The 23,125-nt window shown below is 45.8% G+C and overlaps 1 protein-coding gene across 4 annotated transcripts in view; it reads left to right on the top strand.

Annotated features, from left to right (window-relative positions):
• Nucleotides 1-23,125, top strand: part of Herc4 (HECT and RLD domain containing E3 ubiquitin ligase 4) — a 281,533-nt gene that overhangs the window by 182,258 nt on the left and 76,150 nt on the right. For all 4 annotated transcript variants that reach the window (XM_055063579.2, XM_050196063.3, XM_055063577.2 and 1 more), the window contains 2 exons: nt 15,365-15,460; nt 20,771-20,889. In XM_055063579.2, coding sequence (XP_054919554.1) covers nt 15,365-15,460; nt 20,771-20,889 — 215 coding nt within the window. The remainder of the gene's footprint in view (nt 1-15,364; nt 15,461-20,770; nt 20,890-23,125) is intronic.

Raw genomic sequence — 23,125 nt, 5'->3', positions numbered from 1 at the left:
CACATAAAAAATTCTAGCATAAGGGATATCATATTTTATTAGTTTTATTGTGTGTAGAAACTCATAAGCTTTTGAATGCAACAAGAATAATTGAAATCGGACAATTACATGAAAAGATACTGTGGGCAACAGCACATGTCATAGGAGAAATGCAGCTTTTGAGAAAATGCAAAACGAAGTTCCATGACATGATTTAGATTTATTCTCAGCAATTACAGCAAGAAATTCAAGTCCACCTTGCACTAGAAGCCACCAGGCACATAATCACCATCGCTCTCATTCATGCGCCTCTTCTTTATGGCATGCATGAAGTTTTCTCCTCTGGTGTGCTTCTTGTCAGACACCACTAGCCGGTGCTGGTCTTTTTCAGCCTGTATTCCCCTCTTCTTGGTGAGCCCCATCCGGTGCTTATGTCTTCGCAAATGGCACAGTTCACCACTAGTTTCATGGCCATTTCATATTCCCAGTCACCCTTTAACACGTTCAAATTTTTTTTTTATGAGTTTCTACGCACGAGAACGTCGCGAGCACGGCAGAATTCGCATTTTGCGCACCGAAGCAGGCGATTTAGAGCCGCTAGGCTTAGAATTGTAAACACGGTCCCGCTTGCCGCCGCTTCCGGGGAATCTCCAATAAGTGACTGCTTTCGGCGGGTAGCTGATAACGAAGACAGCTTCTGTCGTTCCTCCTCCGCGCGACGTTCAATTGCCACTTATTCTGCTTCTGTGATGAGAAGCCTGTCGACGCGCGTTGCCCTCGACGTTGTGCCCGTACAACCATCCCGGATTCCGAATCTACAAGATGCAGAATTTATCCTGCGAACGCCCTTTGGACAAACCCGGGGCTGCGCTGAAAGGCACCGCGCCCTAACGCTCCCTTGACGAGTCAAGATGCTGCGCCGCCAGGCAGCGGTGTCCTGTGGAGGAGCATCGGCGAGCGAAATTTCCAAACGTGCAGCAAAGTGCTAGACAGCCCGGCGCCGTATTTCCTTTCCCCTGGAGGTCACCGCACGCGGCAAACTTGAAGCAGGTGGCCAGCGCGGTCGCTGGTTGGACCTCTCGGACGACCGCCGAGTGCTGGCTTTGTATTGGGCCGTTTGAGTGACAATCGTTTCTCAGGGCTTTATAAGCCCCAACGTCGCCGCCTGGAGATCCAGATCCACCGAGCTGCTGTGAGCCGAGTGCAGCTCTCGAGTGGAGTGAGATGTGTTACGCGTTGGAGTCTCGCCGGACGTCGCCGTGCGGGAACAGTCGCGTTTGCTGTTAGCTCTCGGTCCCCGTACCGATCCGATCTTGTCCTGTATAATGACCTGTATATAGTGTATAAAGTCCCTTCTGTTATTCTCACCGACGCCTGACTCGGAGTCTTCGCTACCAACACGGGTGACGAGCGCTACGGGACCACCTCAAAGTAGCAACAGTGGATGGCAGCTACGGGATTGACCGGCATCGGCTACCTCAGCAATGTGAGTGCCTGAAGTTTACCTCAAACACCAGACTTTCTCTGACACAAGTTATAGTAGCTTAGGGAAGGATTTGGTGCTGCATTGTGTTAACCTTGTGTGTTTCAAGCCTAGTGAGAGTGTTTTGAAAACCAGGGGATGCTGAGGGGGTAAACAGGGCAGTGTGTGAAATACTTGCAGATGTCTTACTAGTAGCGTTATAGTAGCGTACAGCAGGTATATTCAAAAAGGGCAAACAGCAGGAGGACAGTGTGAACGATGGAGAAGTACAAGGTCAAAGAACTTCTCCAAATTTCTGAGGAGTTGGGCATTGAGTTGGGCTCAACAAAAAGAAAGAATGCGATCCTTGAGGTCACGAGGACTGAGGACGTAATGGCTGAGGAAGCCGAAGACGCCTGGGCGAATATCAATGAACGCCGCGAAGAGGAAAAGAGGGAGAAGGATCGTTGCAAGGAGGACAGGAAAGAGAATGAACGTCGCGAGCACGAGCTTAAAATGAAAGAGTTGGAGACCCGAAATAGCTCGCTGGCGCCTAGTCTCACTTCTAACGGTCCAAGAATACGCGATCAACTTCCGCCCTTTGTCGTCGGAGAGGATATGGCCAAATACCTCGTGAAATTTGAGCATGTGTGCGAATGGAATGACATTGAGCGATCCCTCTGGGCACAGAATCTGTTAGCCTTGCTTCCTGGGGAGGCATCGGACGTAATAACTTGCTTATCGAAAGAGGCGTTTGAGAGCTACAGGGATGTGAAGGAAGCGCTACTGCGGAAGTACAAATTGTTGCCCGAAGCTCTCCCGCAGAGGTTCCAGTATGCAAAAAAGGGCAGGGAGTCGAATATTGACTTCGCGTTTCGCCTAAAAGCCGACCTGGTGGAATGGTTGAAGGGCAAAGAGGTTTACGATGACCGCGACAAAATCGTCGAATGCATTGCATTGGAGCAGTTCTACCGTTGCATTGATGAGGATGTCAGGCTCTGGCTGCAAGATAGGCTAAAGGAGGTTAAGCTAAACAAGGCAGCAGAGTTAGCGGAAGAATATTACACCCGCCGCTGCTTGCACAGCAATGCAGTGCGCGTAGAAAAAGCAGATAGGAGAGATGGGTTTTCCAGGAAGCCCAACGAACAGAAGCAAATCACGCGTCGCAAGTTTCGGGAAGACGAGTCCCTTACCAAAGAAACTGTAAGGGAAGGACAGAATGCATCTCAGAATGATAACGATGGTCCCAAGCAGTGAAACGATACGACATGTTCTTTTGAAAAACAGAAACCGTTTACCTGCTACAATTGCAAAAAGCAGGGGCACATTGCTGCGAACTGCCAAGAGAAAATTGCTTTTGCAACAATACAGGAAACTCACAAAAACATACGGCTATTGGAGCCATATATGCAGGAAATTAAGGTAAACGGCAAGAAGTGCCGAGCACTTCGGGACTCTGCAGCAACTATGGACGTTGTCCACCCGTCTTTCATCTCCTCGAGTGATTTTACGGGAGAGTGCGCTTGGATACGGCAAGTGGCCAAGGAGGAGAGTGTCTGTTTACCGATCGCAACGGTTATCATTGAAGGAGAGTTTGGGAAACTTAACACAGAAGCCACTGTGTCTGCCGCCCTCCCAGAGCACTTTCTCTACTTCTTCTCAAATAGCTCGGAGCAGCTGCTGAGGATCAGGGCAAATCATTCTTTGCCGACGTGGCGTACATGGCCCTCACGTGATCCATAGCGTGCCAGCTGTCGAGGGAACTTGACTTTGCGTCAGTGAGCTAACAGTGGTGTGGCGCATGGACCGATCAAGGTAACTTGAGGTGCGAGCAGGCACGGGGGAGGCAGAGCTCGGAGGCTGGCCTGGGTGAGCATGTCCTGGAAGTGACTGGGAGTGACACGTGCAGTGCTAGCCACGATATGGATACGACGCCGCAGTTAGGCGGCGCGGGCTCCACACTCGCTCCGGTTTCCACCAGCTGGCAGGAGCTCGCTGCAGTTCAAAGGGAAACTCTGATTCGCGAGTAACAGGAAGACTGTTCAATAGCCAATGAGGAAGGGGCCGAAATCCTGACGACGGCTGATATGAAGTTATGTGGTTTAGAGCTAATGCTGGAACAGCTGACGTTGGACGCGCGTCTAAGTGCTGCCCAAAAGGAGGATTTAACGGGAATCGTTTCAGAGTTTAGGGAGGTTTTTTTTAACCATCCCGGAAGGACCACGGTCCTAGAGCACAACATCGAGTTAGCATCTAAGCAACCGATCCGCAGTAAACCGTACCGTTGTTCACCCGTGCAGAAAAAAATCATGGCTGAGGAGATTCAGCGCATGCGTGACTGGGGGGGTTATAGCACCAAGTGAGAGCGACTACACATTGCCCTTGATACTAGTCCAGGCTCCAGGAAAAGATCCGAGGCCATGCGTCGATTATCGGCGTCTGAATGCGATAACCCGAGATCAGACATATCCGATACCGAACCTGGAAGAAAGGGTAGAGACGGTGTCGAAGTCAAAATAAAGATCTACCCTGGACCTCATGCGAGGCTGTTGGCAAGTAGCCCTTACGAAACGGGCTAGCTGCTGCGCCGCCTTCGTTTCCCCGCTTGGAACATTCAGCCCACTCATGTTGAGCTTCGGCCTCAAAAACGCGCCATATTGTTTCTCTAGCCTGATGGACAGAGTGCTTCATGGTTTAGGCGAGTTCGCATTGCCGTACCTCGATGATGTTGCCATATTTTCGGACACTTGGAAGTCACATCTGGAGCACTTGCAAGTCGTGTTGAGCAGGTTGAAAGAGGCAGGCCTTACTGTGAAACCAGCTAAATGTCACCTAGGTTGTGGTGAAGTGACTTATTTGGGCCATGTGGTGGGGTGCAGCTGGCGTGGACCTTCCGACATCAAGGTAGCCGCTATTGTGAACTATCCCCGGCCAACCACGAAGACGGATTTAAGGGCCTTTTTAGGTTTAGCTGGATATTACCAACACTATGTGAGAGACTACTCTGACCTTGCCAGCCCGCTAACCGACGCGCTTCGGAAGTCGGAGCCCGTTAAGGTGACGTGGGACTCGAAAGAAAATGCGTTCCAAAAGCTGAAGCGAGCATTGAGCCATAAGCCGGTTCTGATGGCACCAGACTTTTCAAAAGGTTTCATCATTCAATGTGACGCGAGTGATCACGGCATGGGAGCAGTGCTATGCCAAGAAGACGCTAGTGGTCATGAACGACCAATTTTGTATTTAAGTCGCGAACTAAGTTGTAGAGAAGAGGCATACAGTACCTCTGAGAAAGAGTGCGCCTGCGTTGTGTGGGCCGCTCAGAAGCTGGCTTGTTATGTCTCCGGTTCTAAGTTTGTTGTGGAAACGGACCATTGCCCTCTAACTTGGTTAAGTAGCATGTCGTCTAAAAGCGGCCGTTTGCTGAGATGGAGCATGACCCTCCAGCAGCACAGCCTCGTCCGTTATAAAAAGGGAAGGTTGAACGCGAACGCAGATGCTCTAAGTCGCATTGTAGGCCTCGCTTCTTTCAGTGACCTGCTTGTTACTTACTTTCTTTTGCTTCGCGACAACATGTCATGTTCGCAGGCAGATTGGCGAAAAAAATGAATGACCTCATTTGCTTCCTCAGTAGTATGTTTTCGGTCCAAGTGATTTCAAGGGGACTATACTATTTTTCATTATTATTGCTGGTTATTAATTGTTCCTGGTATTTTGGTGTGTTGTTAATTGGAAAAATGGTTGTTTGAACCTTGTGTACCAGATCATACAGCTGCCTCTTGTTGCAGCGGGAGCAAAAAGGGGAATAGCAATTTAGTTAGGTTGATTTGGATTATGGCCTTGTCTGGTGTTTGACGGGAGACAGAGGGCACTTGCTCGTGTGGGGTGTTGCCTTTTGCCGGTCGGTTTTGCAAGCTGCAGAACGACCAACCATGACCAGTGGCGAGAAGCAAGGGCACCGGAACAACCCGAGCGGAGCTGGTTGAGGTGCCTTGGCGACAACGCTGTGAGCAGAGCTCCTGTCCCGGCGAGTGGGACCTGGGCACGTGAAGTTACCTGGCGTCTGGACACTGGACGTGAACTTGGACGAGCCTGACGAACGTGTGCGCCCGGCATCCGAGCCACGTGGAGGCAGCTCGTCTTCCTGGCGCCTTATCTGATGGCGGGGATGCTGTTGTGCCCGTACAACTAGCCCGGATTCCGAATCTACAAGATGCAGAATTTATCCTGCGAACGCCCTTTGGACAAACCCGGGGCTGCGCTGAAAGGCACCGCGCCCTAACGCTCCCTTGACGAGTCAAGATGCTGCGTCGCCAGGCAGCGGTGTCCTGTGGAGGGGCATCGGCGAGCGAAATGTCCAAACGTGCAGCAAAGTGCTAGACAGCCCGGCGCCGTATTTCCTTTCCCCTGGAGGTCACCGCGCGGCAAACTTGAAGCGGGTGGCCAGCGCGGTCGCTGGTTGGACCTCTCGGACGACCGCCGAGTGCTGGCTTTGTATTAGGCCGTTTGAGTGACAATCGTTTCTCGGGGCTTTATAAGCCCCAACGCCGCCGCCTGGAGAACCGGATCCACTGAACCACTGTGAGCCGAGTGCCGCTCTCGAGTGGAGTGCGATGTGTTACGCGTTGGAGTCTCGCCGGACGTTGCCGTGCGGGAACAGTTGCGTTTGCTGTTAGCTCTCGGTCCCCGTACCGATCCGATCTTGTCCTGTATAATGACCTGTATATAGTGTATAAAGTCCCTTTTGTTATTCTCACCGACGCCTGACTCGGACTCTTCGCTACCAACGCTCTGTCACGAAATGGATGATGAGCGCTACGGGACCACCTCAAAGTTGCAACGTGTTGCTGGCCGCAGGCATCGCATGCGTGGCGGTAGCTTCGGTAGCTGCCATTCGCTCGCTAGCGCATGTCGCTGTGCTGGTTGCCGTCACTGCCGATTCATCCGACGCCACTTGCGCATCCGAGAACGTCGCTTGCGTTTTTTCCCGAAAGCATGAGCCGTCACGAAGTTCCGTCGACCGCCAGCCATCGTCGCGTTGCTACGGCGCACTAGACTGCGTGCAAACCACGTCTAACATGGCGTCTCGCATTGTCGGAGAACGAAACTCCCGGTCGTCCAATCAGAAATCAGGATTTACCCCACGTGGTACAAAGGCGCCAATGCCATGCGAGTATTCCCCTTTTTTCGAAAGCGTGTACCTTCATAGTAGCCAGACTTGGTGCCCTTTTCCTGCTAAAAACGGAATGTAGAAGAATCCAACTTTCGAATGATTCCAAAATGGCCGCGCTGTGGGTAACGGTTGGCGTAGACGAAGGCATTGAATTCGCCTCTTTTCGAGGGGCGTTTGCGAACGAAAGTGATGATGAAGCTGACTTTAGAGTGCAATAACAAAATAAGTACTCATCAGAACACGTTATTATTGCAGCAATAGCTTCTCTAGGACGTCTAGATTGCGAAAAAAATTGTTACAAAAAGTCGATTTTTTGGGCCAGAAGACCCGTGTCTCCCCTTAACCAATGTAAGGATGCTTTCTTCGTTATTTGTCCCTTTAGTACGACGGACACTAGGTGCGCAAGTACCTGGCACAGTCTTTTTGCTAATTAACTCTTTGTGTACGCTGTTATATGCTTTGAAATTTTATGTGTGTGTTAAGTAAAACTTCTTATTTTTAGTTTGAAATTTTTTTTATTATCTTCACTTGCTCATTTCTTTTTGCAGTTTCACAGTTTATAAGTCTTATATCTTGGGGTGTGCAAGTAATTTTTGCAACAGAATCGAATAGGAATAGAATAGTGACAGGAGTGAATTGAATCGAATAGGGTAATTCCATACCAACCGTCCCAACCTTGGTGCTCGACCAGCTTCGATTTCTTTTGAAAAATTCAAGGTGCTTCTGTATAACAAAAAAAGTCATTTTGTAAAATATTTCCCGAGAAAAAATTTTTCATCAGTGCAAGCACCACCTGAACTTCGTTGTACGACAAAATTATGTGTCATAAAAGGTGTTGGCAAAAAAGAAGAAAAAAGAAAAAAAAGCTGTTATATTGTTAAGAGGGTATAAGACTTATTTTTCTCAGGAGAATAAAGAAGAGTATTACACTTAAAATTCAATTTGTGAAGTCTTAGCCATTCCTTTATTTTTATAGGGAAATAAAGATGGGCAATATGGGAATGTCTTTTTTAAGGATGGCTTTTGCAAAAGGCAAATTTAGATTAACTAAGTGCACAGTGCACACGAAATGTCTTAAAGACAGTTTTAAGCATGCAGCAATGCATACACATGATAAATTTGCAAATTTGGCTTATGTTTATCTGCTAATTGAACATTGAGGTGGTCATATTAAAATTATGGAAAATATTGCACCTGGTAGCACATTGCACTGTTTCTAAACTGAGGAAGCTTTATTAAAGTAAAGCAACGTGACTTTCTTTTGTTCAAAGTCAACTTTATTTGAATAATTTTTTGGCCCCCTTGGTGTTCGAATGAAGTAAGCTCCACTGTATTGTTCAATATTAGCATGCTTCACCAATTAACTTAAACAGAAAGCTCCTTCTGACACATGCACTGATCAAGTGCTGTGCATGCAATGCAAACAACCAGTGGTCCCTGTGAAATGCAGAACAAGCAAAACTACGGCAGGAAGTGTACCAGAAGGAAAGTGAGAGCTTTAGCAGATCGCAGGCATATGTTAGAATCAGTGTTAAGCAAAGTTTTCTTTGATGTTTTTTTTAATATTCAGGGATTATTGCCCCAAACGTGTACTGAAGTGCAGTACAAGGAAGTCTTTAACTTGCTTTTTTATTGCCAACGGACTGATGTGAACGGCAGCCAATGTGACATCGGTGTCCCTACGTTTCACTCATGCAACATGTGTTTCCCACACTATCTGCGAGGATGCACTTGGCCTTTGTGTCAAGTGGTCATGACAACTTAATTGTGCCACCTATGAGATGCGTAGCACTCTCGTTCTTGTAAGTTGCCATGGCCAGCGCACCTAGCACACTTATGCTTTCATTGAAATACTTAGGGCATGGAACAGCAATAGGGCATGAAACCGTACTCGCATGTCCCTGACAGTGTGAGGATGTCCATTTTAGGGATCGAATGGGCAGCTTCGATGTTGGGCGAGTGAGTGCAAGACCCGGACATTGAACGATAGGATCACCACATCTCAGTTTCAAGCGTTTTAATTCATCTCCACACTCTGCTGCTGATTTGCTTTGGTTTGGTTTTTGCTGTTGTTGCCGATTTCTCCACTTCATGCCTCTGGTTTCCCATGCAGCACACAACATGTTGATACTGTGTTAGTCATAAATGTGTAATGGCCTTGTGTCTGCTTCGCAAGACAGCAGCCATCACCCGAAAAGTGGGGGAGAATAGGCAAAGAAAGCATTGCTTTAAAGTAAATACTATGTGGGTCCTAAATTCCAATATGGAAAAAGACTGGAGGAATATTGCTTGCAGGCACTGGTCGAGGCAATGGGAGAGAGCCTCTGGTTTGGGGGAGGGTATTAGCTTTTCTCTTCAGACTATCGCCTTGCAAAATTTCGTTTGATTTTGTCTCTGTTTCTACTAAACCCTTTTTTAAAAATTCTTGCAGTAGAGCCAGGGGCTGTGCAAGGGGGGGGCGGCCCCCCTTTGCTCCACCCCAAAGAGTGCTGAAAAGCTGATCCAAGGTAGGCGGTACGAAACAAAATGTTAATTTTGACGTCTTATAATTTGGAGGCAGATGTATGAGAGCAGCGCCGCTTACAAAGGATGGTCTTGTTTAAGCATAGCAATTTATTATAGAAAATTTATGATCGCAAGCAATTACCCTCGCGCTTGTGATAGAATAGGTGCCTGAAATACAGGACGAACTGCCGCAATGAGATAAAAATGGTTTCAACGATTCTAAATAGATTTAAAAATGGGCTACATTTCTTCGTTGTTCGGTCTGCTTGCGTGAACCGGGAAGTTTGTGCCTCTGATGTAATAGCCTCGGCCACAAAATCGCAAGTGGGGTCAAACAAGTTGAGATGTCATGACCCTTCTAAGCCGCAGCTTTTCTCACAGAAAACCGTTGGGACAACACTGCATACTCTCAAGAAGACCTGGTAAGCCACCCACCCTTGCAGGACGCCACGACTTAGTCAGCCATCCACTCTACGAACCTAATTGCCTGTCAATAAAGACGCGCGCCGAATGCTGATGCATTTGGGAGTGTTGCGGCTCGAAGTGGCATTTCGGTCAGGAATCCATCAAGCCCATCGACGAGTACTTCTGGTAATAGGAAATAATGAAAAATTATGCAGATCTCACGCACTGTGGGCATCGATGTACATAAAGCTTTCTTCGCTGTTTGCTTTGATTGACAATAATTAGCGGTGATGTTGATGGCGAATGTTTCATTTCTTCAATGTTCAGTCCAACGCGAAAGTGCTGAGTTGACGTTAAACGTTACCTCGCGTGCACCCCTGCCGTTTGTCTGCGCAGTACACAGAACACACAGGGAGCGGTGTTTGCGTGAGGCATAGTTGTGCGCCTAATTTTATAACGTCTGAGGGTTGAGTATTGTCATTGCCTCACATGGCACATCGCATCGTGGCAGAAGTATTAAACTTTAATTGAATTATGGTTTTTTTTTGTTCCACCCCCGTCGAAATGGTGGCTGCCGTGGTCGGGATCAAATCCGCGACCTCAAGCAGTGACATAGCTGTAAAGCTATTGCGGCGGGCACAGAAGTGTTTATTTGACGTGCCAACGCTTCTGTGGTGTCACCTAGACCCTGCGGTGTGCTTTAATTAATGCGACTCTTTTTCTGCATGCCCTGAGTAAGTTGTCCAGTCTACATGGCAGGGTGTTTATTTTTCAGAAATAGCAGGGACGTATCTTGCCGTACCTTGAACTTGAATTTATCCTGTTTCCCCACAACCGTTGTCGTGTCTATAGTAGTAGCGTTTCATTGCCTTCTCATGTCATCTTTTCTTTCCCCCCCCCCTCCCTTCCCGTTGAATGGGAACTGCGAGCGAAGAGTGGCAAGGCTGTTATTCACTCGCTTAGCGACTGCGTTTGTTCTACCCTATCTCTGCTTCCTCTCCCCCCTCCTCTCTACCATTCTGTCTAGCTAGCCTCTGGGCTTGCACGTTAGTAGATATGTAAGTGCTGCAGTTTCTGCAATGCTATTGCGGGGGTCACGGATAATTACAGCTGTCAAAAGGCTAATGTGGCAATGCCCAGGGAGCTCCAGAGGGTATGTGCACATTCGACGCGGTGCAAAGTCCAAGCGAGTTTCTCGCATCGCGTTCTCTGCCGCGCTATTGTTATGTATACACGCGTTCTGAACCACCCCCCGATGCAGTGTGCCAGACAGCAGCAGCAGCAGCACTGGGAAAGTTGAAGGAAGAGGAAAAGAAAGCTTCACTTTAAGAGGGTTTATTTACATTATGCATACGGGCTCCAGGTACAGAAGCCCACTCCATGTAGGAGCACATTAAGTGTCCGAGTTCACATCAGGACACATTTGCCTCTCTGAACAAAAGGTATCCGCTTTTTATCCCTTCGTCTTCCTTAGGCTACTAGACTAGGGAATCTGATGAGTGTATCGCGGCCAATCACAAACATCGAATCAGTCTCAATATCCCGCCAGGATTTCACGCTGTTCCGCCAAACTCCGACTTCGATGGTATGAAATATGTGACCGTATAGCAACCTGGGAATCCAAGGTCGGCGCTGTTCTCCGGTAGCCATCGACTTGGGCCCCTTTCATCCATTAGTTCAGCTTGTCATTTTCAGGTAGAAGGTCTTCGTCACGTAGCGGTCGGCGTCAAAGCTGCGTTGACTTCTGGATAGGCGGGTGATGAATGGGGTGGGTTGCCTCTGCTAAACGTCTAAAAAATGCTCTTCACCGTATTGAGTTGGAAAAGGAGCTTCAGTAGTGAGCGATGACAGCGTCACAGCTATGATTGCCCCTGGGCGCACCATTCGCGATGCAACGCAGCCATTCCGCTCATTGCACTGACCCCTTCTAGCCTTCTAGTTCACTGCAGTGGTGGCACCAACCACTTCAGCCAGTTCGTTTGCTCGCTCGCAAGCAGTGCTCGTGTTGCAGGAGGAAATGCCAGCCCATCTCGTCACTGGAAGAGGCTTCAACGTGTGGTCGACGCCACAGGAACTTTGTGTTGCCTTAGGATGTCGCAGAAAAGGTCCATTGCCGATTTTTTTTTAATGCAAGCAAGCAGGCCAAGCAACAATGCGTCCTCACCGAGCCTTCTGCTTCAACAATGGGAAATTCGGAGACACTCCATGAGCAAGAAAATCCTTCTCAGCGCTCCGTTTTGATTCCGCTTGAAGAGATTGTGAACAGCGTCACTTCTAACGATGCTTGTCCGTCCTTGTCGGTGCAAATAGACAGTGAGTGCGACAAGCTTCCCACATCGTGTGCAGCAAGGGATGAACCTGATTCCGCGACCGAATTCACCGCCTCGGATGTGGATGTCGACCGTGCAGGCCAGTTGGACATTTCGAAATTTAAGACAGAGTCACCCACACAGCCAATACTGAACCGATTTCCATTTAAGAAGTATGGAAAATTGAGCAGAAGCTTCCACTCGGACTGGCACCACCTATTTGCTTGTTTGGAGTACAGCGCACAGGCCGACGCAGCTTTCTGCTACCCTTGCAGGATGTTTTCAACTGGTGCCAATGAGAAATCTGCATTTGTCAACGGTGGATACAGTAACTGGAAAATAACCTTAGAAAAGGATGCTGGTTTCAGAAAGCACGAAAGCTCACTCACTCATAAGTCTTGCCAGACGTCGTGGGTTTCCTACACGCAGATGAAATCGGAAGGACAGAGGAAGTAAGTTGCAACACATTTCAACGACGTGTGCTCCAGGGAGGTGGAGGAAAATTGCCTCTATATAGCAAGAGTCGCAGATATTTTGCGATTCACCGCCATTTAGGAATTGCTCAGAGAGGCCACGATGAAAGTGCCACAAGTGAAAACAAGGGAAATTTCGTTGAGCTCTCGAACTTGTTTGGCAAATATGACGATGTTGTCGGAAAGAAAGTGAATGGTGAAGCAGTGAACGCGAAGTACGTTCCTCATGCGATACAAGACCAGATCCTCGAAATTCTCAGCCACATCACATTGACAAGTATAAAGGAAGAGATGAAAAGCTCCAAGTACTTTGCACTTATTGTCGATGAAACCAAGGACCTAAGCAAGATGGAACAATTATCAATTGTAGCAAGGTACTAGGCAAGTGGGGCTGTCTTTGAGCGGTTTCTTGGATTCTGCATCGCTGAGCACATGGATGCAAAGTCACTCCTGGGCTACATAAGGGAAACGTTGAATCGTTGCGACATAGATACTCAGCTGTGCATTGCTCAAACATACGATGATGCGAATGTCATGAGTGGTACCTCAAGTGGCGTCAAGGCACTGTTCAGGCAGGAAGTGCCGCAGGCAGTGTACGTCCATTGCATGAACCACCACCTCAATCTAGTCATCGTGGAAGTCTGCAAGGTGATAAAACCGGTGAGGGATTTTTTCTCCCTTTTAGAATGCCTCTATGTTTTCCTGAGTGGATCTGCAATTCACTGTCTATGTGTAGATGTGCAGAAGAGGTTATCTTTGCCAGTGATAGATCTGCAGCGTCCCAGCAATACAAGATGGGCCTGCCAGATAGCGGCTTGCACAGCGGCAATGAAAAGCTTTCCTGTTATCCTTGTATGTCTCGCCGAAGTCATCACTACTAACAGCAGACGGGCAACGGAAGTTAGGGGTCTGCTTGAGCAAATGAACTTCTCGTTTCTCTTCCATTTATTTATTTATTTATGTGAAAAATAAGCCCTATGTGAAAAAGAACCTTAAGGCAGCTGAGTACCAAGGTACTCAGCTGCCTTAAGGTTCTTTCGGACCTATTGCAAAGTAGAGACTGCAATATTAGTCAGGCATGCGTCATGGCACACACAGTCATTGACGAGTTCTCCGATATGAGAAATTCGTAGAACGCATTTGACACTGTCTGGGTGCAAACCTGCAGTGTTCCTAAGTAGAATGAGGTGTCCCAAAGAGAAAAGCAGAGAATTATGTGCCTTTCACTGCATTTAGAACAGTATGTATTGAGCAAAGGATGGCTCGTTGAAGAAGAGTCTTCAGATTCAAAAGAAACATTCAGAGTCGAAAGCTTTTCTACCCGCTTTGGAGCACCTTATTGCGAAGCTGACTAGGCGGTTCACGGAGAATAATGATGTACTTTGCGGAGTCGGTGCCCTCCACCCACGGAGCGAGAATTTTATGGACATCTCCTTACTCAAGCCTTTCGCCGAGCACTATGCATGCGACATCGAAAGCGTTGAAGTTGAGTGCAAACTGATAACGAAACTTCTTCAGCGTATCGAAGCCGAAAGGAAGTGCAATATAGAGACACTGCTGCAATTGATGACTGTCTTGGGAGAATGTAAACTAGCCTTCCACGAATTGTACAAGCTAGGTGTTATCGCCGTGATGATACGGGCATTGTCATCATCTTGCAAGCACACATTTTCATGCCTTCGAAGATTGAAGGCTTATCTTCGCAGCAAGATGACAAATAACTGTCTGAGCGACCTAGCTGTGCTTGTGGTCTAGCGATCTCTTGCCAATAAGATAGATCTTCAGCGTGTTGTCAACATGTTTGATGCTGCATACAGTAATCAGCATATACGTCTGCACTAGTATGCCGGTATAATAATACCCCATCGTATCTTTGCGATGCTTTTGTGGGAAAATTGTGCGGCATGGGCGTAGGACCGATACCTATAGCGGTATCAGAATACCTGCTTCACCATTGAATAAATCCTGCCTGTGTTTTTCCTCCTACTGTCACAGCGCAGGCATTGGCATCTGTGGTTGTGACGAAATATTCATCTGCCCCTGTCATCGCCTTGAAACACTCCATATAGGGTGCTGTCCAAGGCCACATCGGTAGCCTAGCTTGTGTAGTGAACAGTGTATAGTCGGAGAGCAGTTATTTGCATTTGTGAAACCTGCTGTACTGCATGACCAAATGTGACACTGACTGAAATGCCTACTGCATGCTCTATTTTTTCATGATCTTGGATTATAGCATGAAGTGACACGGACACAGACTAGAAGCAGACAGGACGAGCGCTACCATGTTACCGTACCAACTTGCCCAACTTTCTATCCCTTTGCATTACATTTCTATTTTTGCAGTTCTCTCCTCTCTTCTATTTGTTTTTGCTATTCTTTTCCTATATACTTTCTTGTTATTCTTTTTCCCATTTCCAGCATTTAGAATCACCAGCTGGCACCACAAAAGTGTGTTAATATATTTTTTTTTTTTGTAATCTAGCACGTCCTTAAAAAAGTTGGAATTGATATGCACATTGCTTGGAGGTGTTAGTCCTCTCTCCTGTTGGGAAATATACTGATTTGAAGCTATATTGTGATTAGTAAACTGATGTTATTTTGTTGCTGCTGACTACCTGATTTTTTTTTTTTGCTTATTTAATACTGTTTCTTTATGTATGTGCTTTACCATGTATTATAAATATTTTCATTTTCTTAGCAGAAGCACTGCTGTGTAAATAAGCTAAATTTTAATTCATATCTTACTGCGATGCCCGAATAGCTTATTCACACTGATGTGTTTAGAAGGCCTTCAGCCCGGTCAAAAAGAGTCACAACACATTGCATAAGTTCCCCGCCTCCCCCCCCCCCCCCTCCTCCCCGAAGGAACTCACTTGTTGTGGGTGCCTCTCCCCCCCCCCCCCCAGTCAAGAAATCCTGGCACCACCCCTGAGTAGAGCAGTTGCATTGTTGGCTAGCCGATGCTTATTTGTATTTATTTTGCTTCTTAGCCTATGTGCACGCTTTTTTTCTTTTTTTGGAAAACAAGGTTCTTTGTTTTCTATTTTCAACACCTGCGTAGGAGTTCTTTCTCCTGCTGCTGAAGGAGATCTTGGATCCAAAGTATGGAATGTTCACAGAGTACCCAGAGTCCCGGTGTATATGGTTCAACACTCAGGTGTGTGATACTGTTATGTTTGTCATACATCATGGCATGCTGTTTCTTTTCTAATCCGAAAGCATTACATGCCCCATTACGTGAAAATCGGTTGGCATAGCTGGTGTGACCAGAAAATGGTACCAAAAATGACCGACGGCACAAAGAGTAAAAACACATCAAAAAATTATTGTATTGACGACAAATTCCTATCGTCAAAATCGTAATTTCTATTCTTAATTCTATTAGTCAAAATTTGGTACATTTCGGTCTGTGTGGTCTGTGAACCTGGGGCTCCATGCTGCGAGACGAGCATGGTTCCCTGACGACACGGCAGCTCTATGGCTCTGGCTGACTAAAAGGTGTGCTTAGTGTGTGCATCATTGGGTATGTGCAGCCAGTGGGTAGAGGTGACCCCACGTCATGAGTGTATAACGTGAGTGCGTTCATGGCATTCCGAGGTCTACAAATGTTAAATGCTTTCGCATACCCACATGTAAGGAGTCTTAAGTGTCTCTGTTGAATTTTTTCTGCAGAGATGTAAGGAGTCTTAAGTGTCTCTGTTGAATTTTTTCTGCAGAGATGTCGGTCTGTGGCACCCATGAAAGCTTGCGTGACATGAGAGCCTACGTGTCATGAAAACTTGCGTTAGCCATACGATTAGCCATTGTATTTCATGGCAGCTTGCTTTAAATTTTATGTCTCATAAAGTTAAGACCAATTATTTTGTTACACTTTCTTGGCGTCAACCTTTAAATGGCAGCACACATACAAGCAGAAAAAAGCTCTAAATGTTTGTTTTTATCCTTTTCATAATGCTATAAGAATGTCGGCCGAGGAAAAACTTATTTGCAAGCGCCTTTCCACATGACAAGTTCGAGCATCAGAAACGACGTTGAAATGCGCACGCCAGGATGCGGTATACAGGAAACACTACTCCGCCATTTGTTGTGTAACAACTTGCAGAGGCCGCGGGGCAAGCGTCAGCTCAAAGTGCTCGGAGAAGCATGAGAGCTGACGATCCCTTCAGCGCAAGGAGGTTGGGGAAGACGTGAGCATGTCGTAATGTGATGAAGCATGCGCTAGAGGAGGTGGGGGAGGGGCGTAGGCGCATTTATCCACCCTCTCCCCTTGGCGTGTGCCTCTCCTCTTCCTTTGCTGTAGCTGTGCATAGCTGTCTATATGTGGGCCACACACCGTATCTTGGAGGTAATCTTCATCAAGTGCAAAGGCCGAACTGAAATAGTTGGTGCCTTGATGCGCATTTTGTTGTTCTCGCATGTCTAGTGTTGGCGGTCGTGTAATCTCAAGTTTCCGAGGCACGGTGTGAAGCATTCGCTTGCGTTGCGACAGTGTTCTTGGTCATCAAGTGAAATCTTTGCCTGAGCGTACGTGGCACCGATCATTATTAAAACTACAAACTTCATGTAGTTGTCTCTTTGCTATCCCATCAATGCTCCGATTTTCTGGTGAAACTGTGACATTTTTGTTTCTCAGGACAAATATCCATATCTCTTTGCAGTTTTATTTTTCGTTTGAGTGCACCATCTCATGACGGCTGTGGGCACTTGGTGCGGTCACCCATGGCATCCAAAGCTTATGCCGCAGCGCGATGCACTGCTCTCAGCGTGATCTCCATCGCGTGCGATGGTGCTCATAACTACATTATTAAGGCCTGACCTCCTTGCAATTTGTTTATAAGTGATTACTGACAAGGTACTATCCACCAGGAATGTTCAGGGAATTTGTGAAATTATTTTTACTACTGGAACTAAAACCTTGAATTAATGAAATTCTCGATTTATCAAAGTTTTTCACTGCAAGTACAACCTCGTTATATCAGTTCGACTGTATAATAATAGTTAGAAACAAGACATTCTGGCAGTTGGTTATATGCAGCTTGTTCCATTTTGTCTTTGTTGAATTTCTAACATGACTCTAATATACCCTACAATTAGTTTTTTTGATGTAGTAGTTCTGCGGAAACCCGCAAGGTGGAGAGAAGTAATTAATAAAGGGAAAATCAGACATCCACCCGTTCGTAGCAATTGCTACAAAGGAAACCCATACGGGTTCCTTGAAAGAAAAGCCTCAGAGTTAAAGAAAAATTCGTCCTGGTCCGGGACTCGAACCCGGGACCACCGCCTTTCCGGGGCAGCCGCTCTACCATCTGAGCTAACCAGGCGGCTAGCAGATGGCAGGGTGAAGTCGAATTTGTCGACAACATGAAGCAAAGGCAAGTGTTTGACGTAGTAGTTCTGCGGAAACCCGCAAAGTGGAAAGAAGTAATTAATAAAGGGAAAATCAGAGATCCACCCATTCATAGCAATTGCTACAAAGGAAACCCATATGGGTTCCTCGAAAGAAAAGTCTCGGATCCCTCGAAAGAAAAGCCTCAGAGTTGAAGAAAAATTTATCCTGGTCCAGATCTCCACCTTGTGGGTTTCCACAGAACTACTACGTCAAACACTTGCCTTCGCTTTGTGTTGTCGACAAATTCGACTTCGCCCTGCCATCTGCTAGCCGCCTGGTTAGCTCAGATGGTAGAGCGGCTGCCCCGGAAAGGCGGTGGTCCCGGGTTCGAGTCCTGGAGCAGGACGAATTTTCCTTCAACTCTGAGGCTTTTCTTTCGAGGAACTCGCATGGGTTTCCTTTGTAGCAATTGCTACGAACGGGTGGATGTCTGATTTTTCCTTTATTGATTTTTTTTTACAGGGACTTTAGAGTGGGCATTAATTATCTGATTTCTAATTTATACAATGAGCGAGCCAACCAAGTAACATTACTGCTACTGCCTGTATTGCATGCCTACAGCCAATGTTTCTTTTTGTTTTTGTTCTTACTTTTGGGACATGTAAATGTTCCAGGATGGTTAGGGAAGGGCAGATTGATAGAACAGAGGTTTTGAAATTTAGAGCTCCCAGCATTTTCGTTTACATTAATCACAAAAGTTGGACAAAAGCTATGGAGTAGTGTGCTGTTGCATGCTTGCTAGGGAGCATGCAATGCTAGGCTAGGGAGCTGTGGGGGTGAACCATTGCAACATCATGGTGCACTAGACACTTGCAGATGATGCCTAGAAAGAGGCAGGAATGGTCGATGAAAAGTGTGAATATCATCTCTGGCAGTTGTAATCACTCTTAAAACCACCCGAGTTCTTTTTTCTTTCTTCAGTTTTTTTTATTCTATGAAGTAGCACCCTTTTTTGTCAAATGTCTTGGTTTTGTAACTCTGTAAACACATGAATATTTCAATATTTTCTGCATATTCCAGCACATGTCAGTCAATTTAGTATGGGAGAGTTTAAAGAAAATAGGGGATAGCATTTTTTTAAACTGCTTTTTTGAAACAATAATGCATGTTCAGCAACATGCCCTACTTGAGTGCTTCCTGGTGAATTGTCATGCCAACCACAGCAAAAATAATTGCCACGAGTTTCGATAAGTTACATGGTAATATGCCCGCTAAGTTTCGAAACTTTGTTTACATACATGGGTGAAGACAAAGATATGTACTTTGGTCATAATTGTACTGTATTTGCAATTTTACGTCTAAAAGTCTGACTCCTGACTATTTGTGATACATTATCATCAGTGTAATTCTACCCACCCATGATCTCTTGCTGAACTGTAGCTATGCCACTTTTCCTTAAAAGCAAACAAAAATATGATTTTGTTGTAATATGCGAAATTCACTTCTCACTAAGAGGGCACTAAAGCACTTCTGGATAAGCAACGGGGTAGTTCCCCAGCATGCACATTCATATTGTTATGGACATTGTAATGGAAGAGTTGAGCTCACTTCTCTCCTGCCTCTTGAGCATTACTACCTCTGCTTGGTTCTTGTGTGCTTCGTTTGACTAGTTGAATTCACCAACTTACCTCAACGGCCGTGGGCCCAATGCCAGACATGAATAGCTGTGCATTTGCGAGCTCATGGATCACCCTGACACAAATCAATGAAGTCAGCTATACCCTCTTGTTTCACGGGCTTCATAGAAAGGTTGAGAAGGTACAATATACCCCACTATTAAAGGTAGTGCTTAACCAGTAATAAAGCCAATATATAAGCTGGACATGCAATCACAATTTACCGGAAAGAAGTTGCCGATATTATCTGTCAGATGTACATTTATACATAAAAATATTTGTCGGAGAGTGCATACGCTATATCTCAGCAATATAGATGACTGAATACTAAGAATGTATTCCCTTTAACAGTGGACTATACTGTAAATGCACATAACTATACATGCACATGATTGTAGGTTTTCAAGGTTTCATAACAAGCTTTAATGAGGCACTTTATATGTGATGTTCAGAAGGCATTGGGGTCAGCACCAAGATAGAACATCTGTTCTGTTGGGTTTATCTTACAGCCAGAGTAGAATGGATGTGCTGTTTTGTGTTAAGTAGTCTGCACTGCACCAGTATATCTGCACAGGCATTGATTATACACCTATATGTAAGAGCAAGAGCACTTCCATTTGAGTCTTGAATTTCAATTTCAATTCATTGGCAAAGCTGCTGCTGCTGTGTAAATTACCGTATTAATTCTAATATAAGGTGGTCACGATATAAGGTGAGGGTGCAGTTGGGGGACTCAAGAAAAAGAACTTAAGTATGCACACTAATATAAGGCCATATAGAGTAGCCAACAGATTATTCAGACTTGGTGGGGATCACCTCAAATTAGAAATAATCGAAAGACCCTGGAATAATCATAATAATTGGTGCAGATTATATACAAATTTAGCTTTGAGGTGTGACTTATGGCAGTGTGATTTTTGCCTTATGGTGCGGCTTTATGGCAGTGTTTAGTTCTGTGCTATGAATCCACATTACAAGGCGAAGTTTGCATTGCCGTGAAATCTCACCTCAAGGTGAAATTTGCATATAACTTGCACCTCACCTTTACTGTTAAATTTTTCTATTTCTCGATGCAGGTTATATGTGCAAAAATATGGCGCTGCCTTACCTGCCAAGGCTTATTAGTTGGTAAAGTTTGAGCTGCTGTCTAAAATCTGGATTGATGGAAGTGTAGCACTGCTGCTGCCATATTGAAGTAGTAACTTAATCTATCAGCCTCGCATATAAAGTGGGGTGTGGCTTCGAGGCTAAGGATTCTAGGAAAAAACATCACCTTATATTCAAATAAATACCGTAGCAATGGCTCTACACCATTGCTAACAAAAACTGACAATATTATCATTGTGTCTTTCACAAAAGCAGTTCAAGATATCATGTGACTTTGCCTACATTGCATATGGGTGTGTATTTTGCCTGTTAAAGATACACTTTAGTTCTCACCTTCTTATGCAACTTTTTGCAGAGTTTTGAAGAAGATGTCATGTACTACCTGATTGGCATTGTCTGTGGTCTGGCCATATACAACTTCACCATCATAGCCCTGCCCTTCCCACTGGTTCTCTACAAGAAGCTTCTCAAGCAGTTGGTGTCTATTCTTTAGAATCTCTCTTTTTTTTTAAGATATAATTTATTAGTTTTTTTATTATTTATAGGTTATCCTATTTGATTGAAGATTGAGGCCATATGTGAACTTGATTATTTGATGTTATAAATTATTGGGGGGGGGGGGGGGGGGGCAGTGACCTTGCTTCTAGAAAGACAATATTGGAAAAAAAAATCTTATAGTGTTTCTTTAATGTGTTATCACATGCAATTCCTGTGCCTTCACAAGATTATTATTATTATTATTTAAAGTCTGGGGTTTTATGTGCCAAAACTGCAATTTAATTATGAGGCACGCCGTAGTGAGGGACTCCAGATCAATTTTGACCACCCGGGGTTCTTTAATGTGCACCCAATGGACGGTACATGGGTGTTTCTGCATTTCACCCCCACCGAAATGTGGCTGCTGAGGCCGGGATTCATCATTCACAACTTTCTGGAAGAAGTGCATGGTGTTCCTGAGCCCCTGTGTAGAACCAACCTACTCATTGCCACCTTTGCCACTTTTAGCGCCGGATGCAGAGGGACAGTGAGAGGGTAAAGAACTTCGTAGCCATGTTGCACAGACTGTTGGACCTGTGTACATTCAGTATGAAACTGAACGATTTTAGAGGCTGCTTTCTCTGTAGTAGTTGGGACAACACAATGAGGATGGAATTGGTTGAGGAACTGGAGTTGAAGTAACGGCCTACCCAGATCATCACAAGTATGGAGGCATCCATCAAGAGAGTAGAGCAGGTGACTGGTCCAGCAGTAGTGAATGATGTTTGCAGCCTTTTGCATGGTGAAAAGGCTGCAAGCGGCATAGTGGCTTGTACAGATTTCACAATCTGCATTTTGTTCCTTGCAAGAAGAACATTAGGCAGGGAAAAGTGCTTGTTTATGCAAGAGCCTGCTAGTAGCTCGTAAGCATTGGTGTACAGGCACAGCAAAAACGTGCAACATGGTTGTGGTCCTGGTTCTAGTAACCTTACTGATTTGTCAGCACGAGCTCAGTGTTCCATGTTAGTGGCAGATGCAATCTCCAACTATGATTCCAATGATGAAACCAACATTGAAACCAGTACAACTGTTGTTGGCAGCCCGTGGTTTGTGGAGCTGGGATCCTCAAATGTCGCCGTCACTGTGGTGATGCCATGAATGCTTTGGGGTCGCAGCATCTGCATTTGTGCATCAGTACTTGTCTAAGCCCAGTCAGTTTGTGCAGAGGGGGACACAGGAGCCATTTTTTCATGAGGTGAAATTTATGCAGCGTTTCCCTGGGCTGCATCCTGCAAAGTCCAATAGCAGCTGAGAGGCTACTTCAGCCACTGGGCAGCTGTCGTTTACAAGGCATAGGTGGAAGCAGTTTTGAGAAAACAGAAGCTGAGCTGATAGTGTTTATTGTCAGGAGTTAGTCTTGGGTTTTCGGAAGGAATTGGGCAAAAGCTTTAGAATGCCACTGCATGTGCACCAATGCAGTAGATTTGGCAAGCAAGTTTCTTGACTTATTTTCAAAGTTCTTGGTACTTTGAAAGGTCTCAAAGCCATGATTTTTTAAGCCAGGTACAGTATCAAATACTTTCCTGGGCTTAGAAGACTAAGAAATTCAAATACTGCAGTGTAAAAGTACTCTTAAGGCCAGTGCGAATTTCGGCATGAGCAATGTTGCTAATCCCAGTATTCAAGAAAGATGTGGTATGAATGGCGATTTCAAGCTTGCCGTGAACAAGGCAGACAAGATCAAGACATATGCATTGCTTTGATGAAGTACGTGATGGGGCTCTAAAGCTGCTGAAGGTTGTTTCAATGCAATTGCTTGCCTTTCATGGTGGTGTTAGCACTTGCACTCTTCTAACAAGAGATTGAAAACCTGTTGCAAGGATGTAACAAGGTAGGTGTTTATTTTGACTGTATTCTGGCAAAGGGAGATCACAAGAGGATCATCTCATGAGCTCAGATTAGGTGCTCAACAGGCTCCATGCAGTTGGGTTGAAGCTGAAGCCAAAGAAATCCACATTTGGAGGAGAATGAGCAGAATACTTGGGCTTCACCATAGATACAGATATTAACCCAGCGCCTGAGAGAATACAGGCAATTGTTAGAGCCTCAGACTTGAAGGATGTGCACAAGCTACGGAATTTGTGGCTTAATTTTTATTAAAGTTACTGTTAAGTTCGTTGTCTATGCTGTATTCTCCGCACTAACTGCCCGAGAAAGATGCTTTATGGCACTG

The sequence above is a fragment of the Dermacentor andersoni genome, chromosome 1, assembly GCF_023375885.2.
Source record: "Dermacentor andersoni chromosome 1, qqDerAnde1_hic_scaffold, whole genome shotgun sequence".
In the NCBI taxonomy this organism is placed as follows: Eukaryota; Metazoa; Arthropoda; class Arachnida; order Ixodida; family Ixodidae; genus Dermacentor; species Dermacentor andersoni.
Note: the sequence above shows the minus strand (reverse complement) of the source record. Positions and strands in the feature narration are given on the sequence as shown.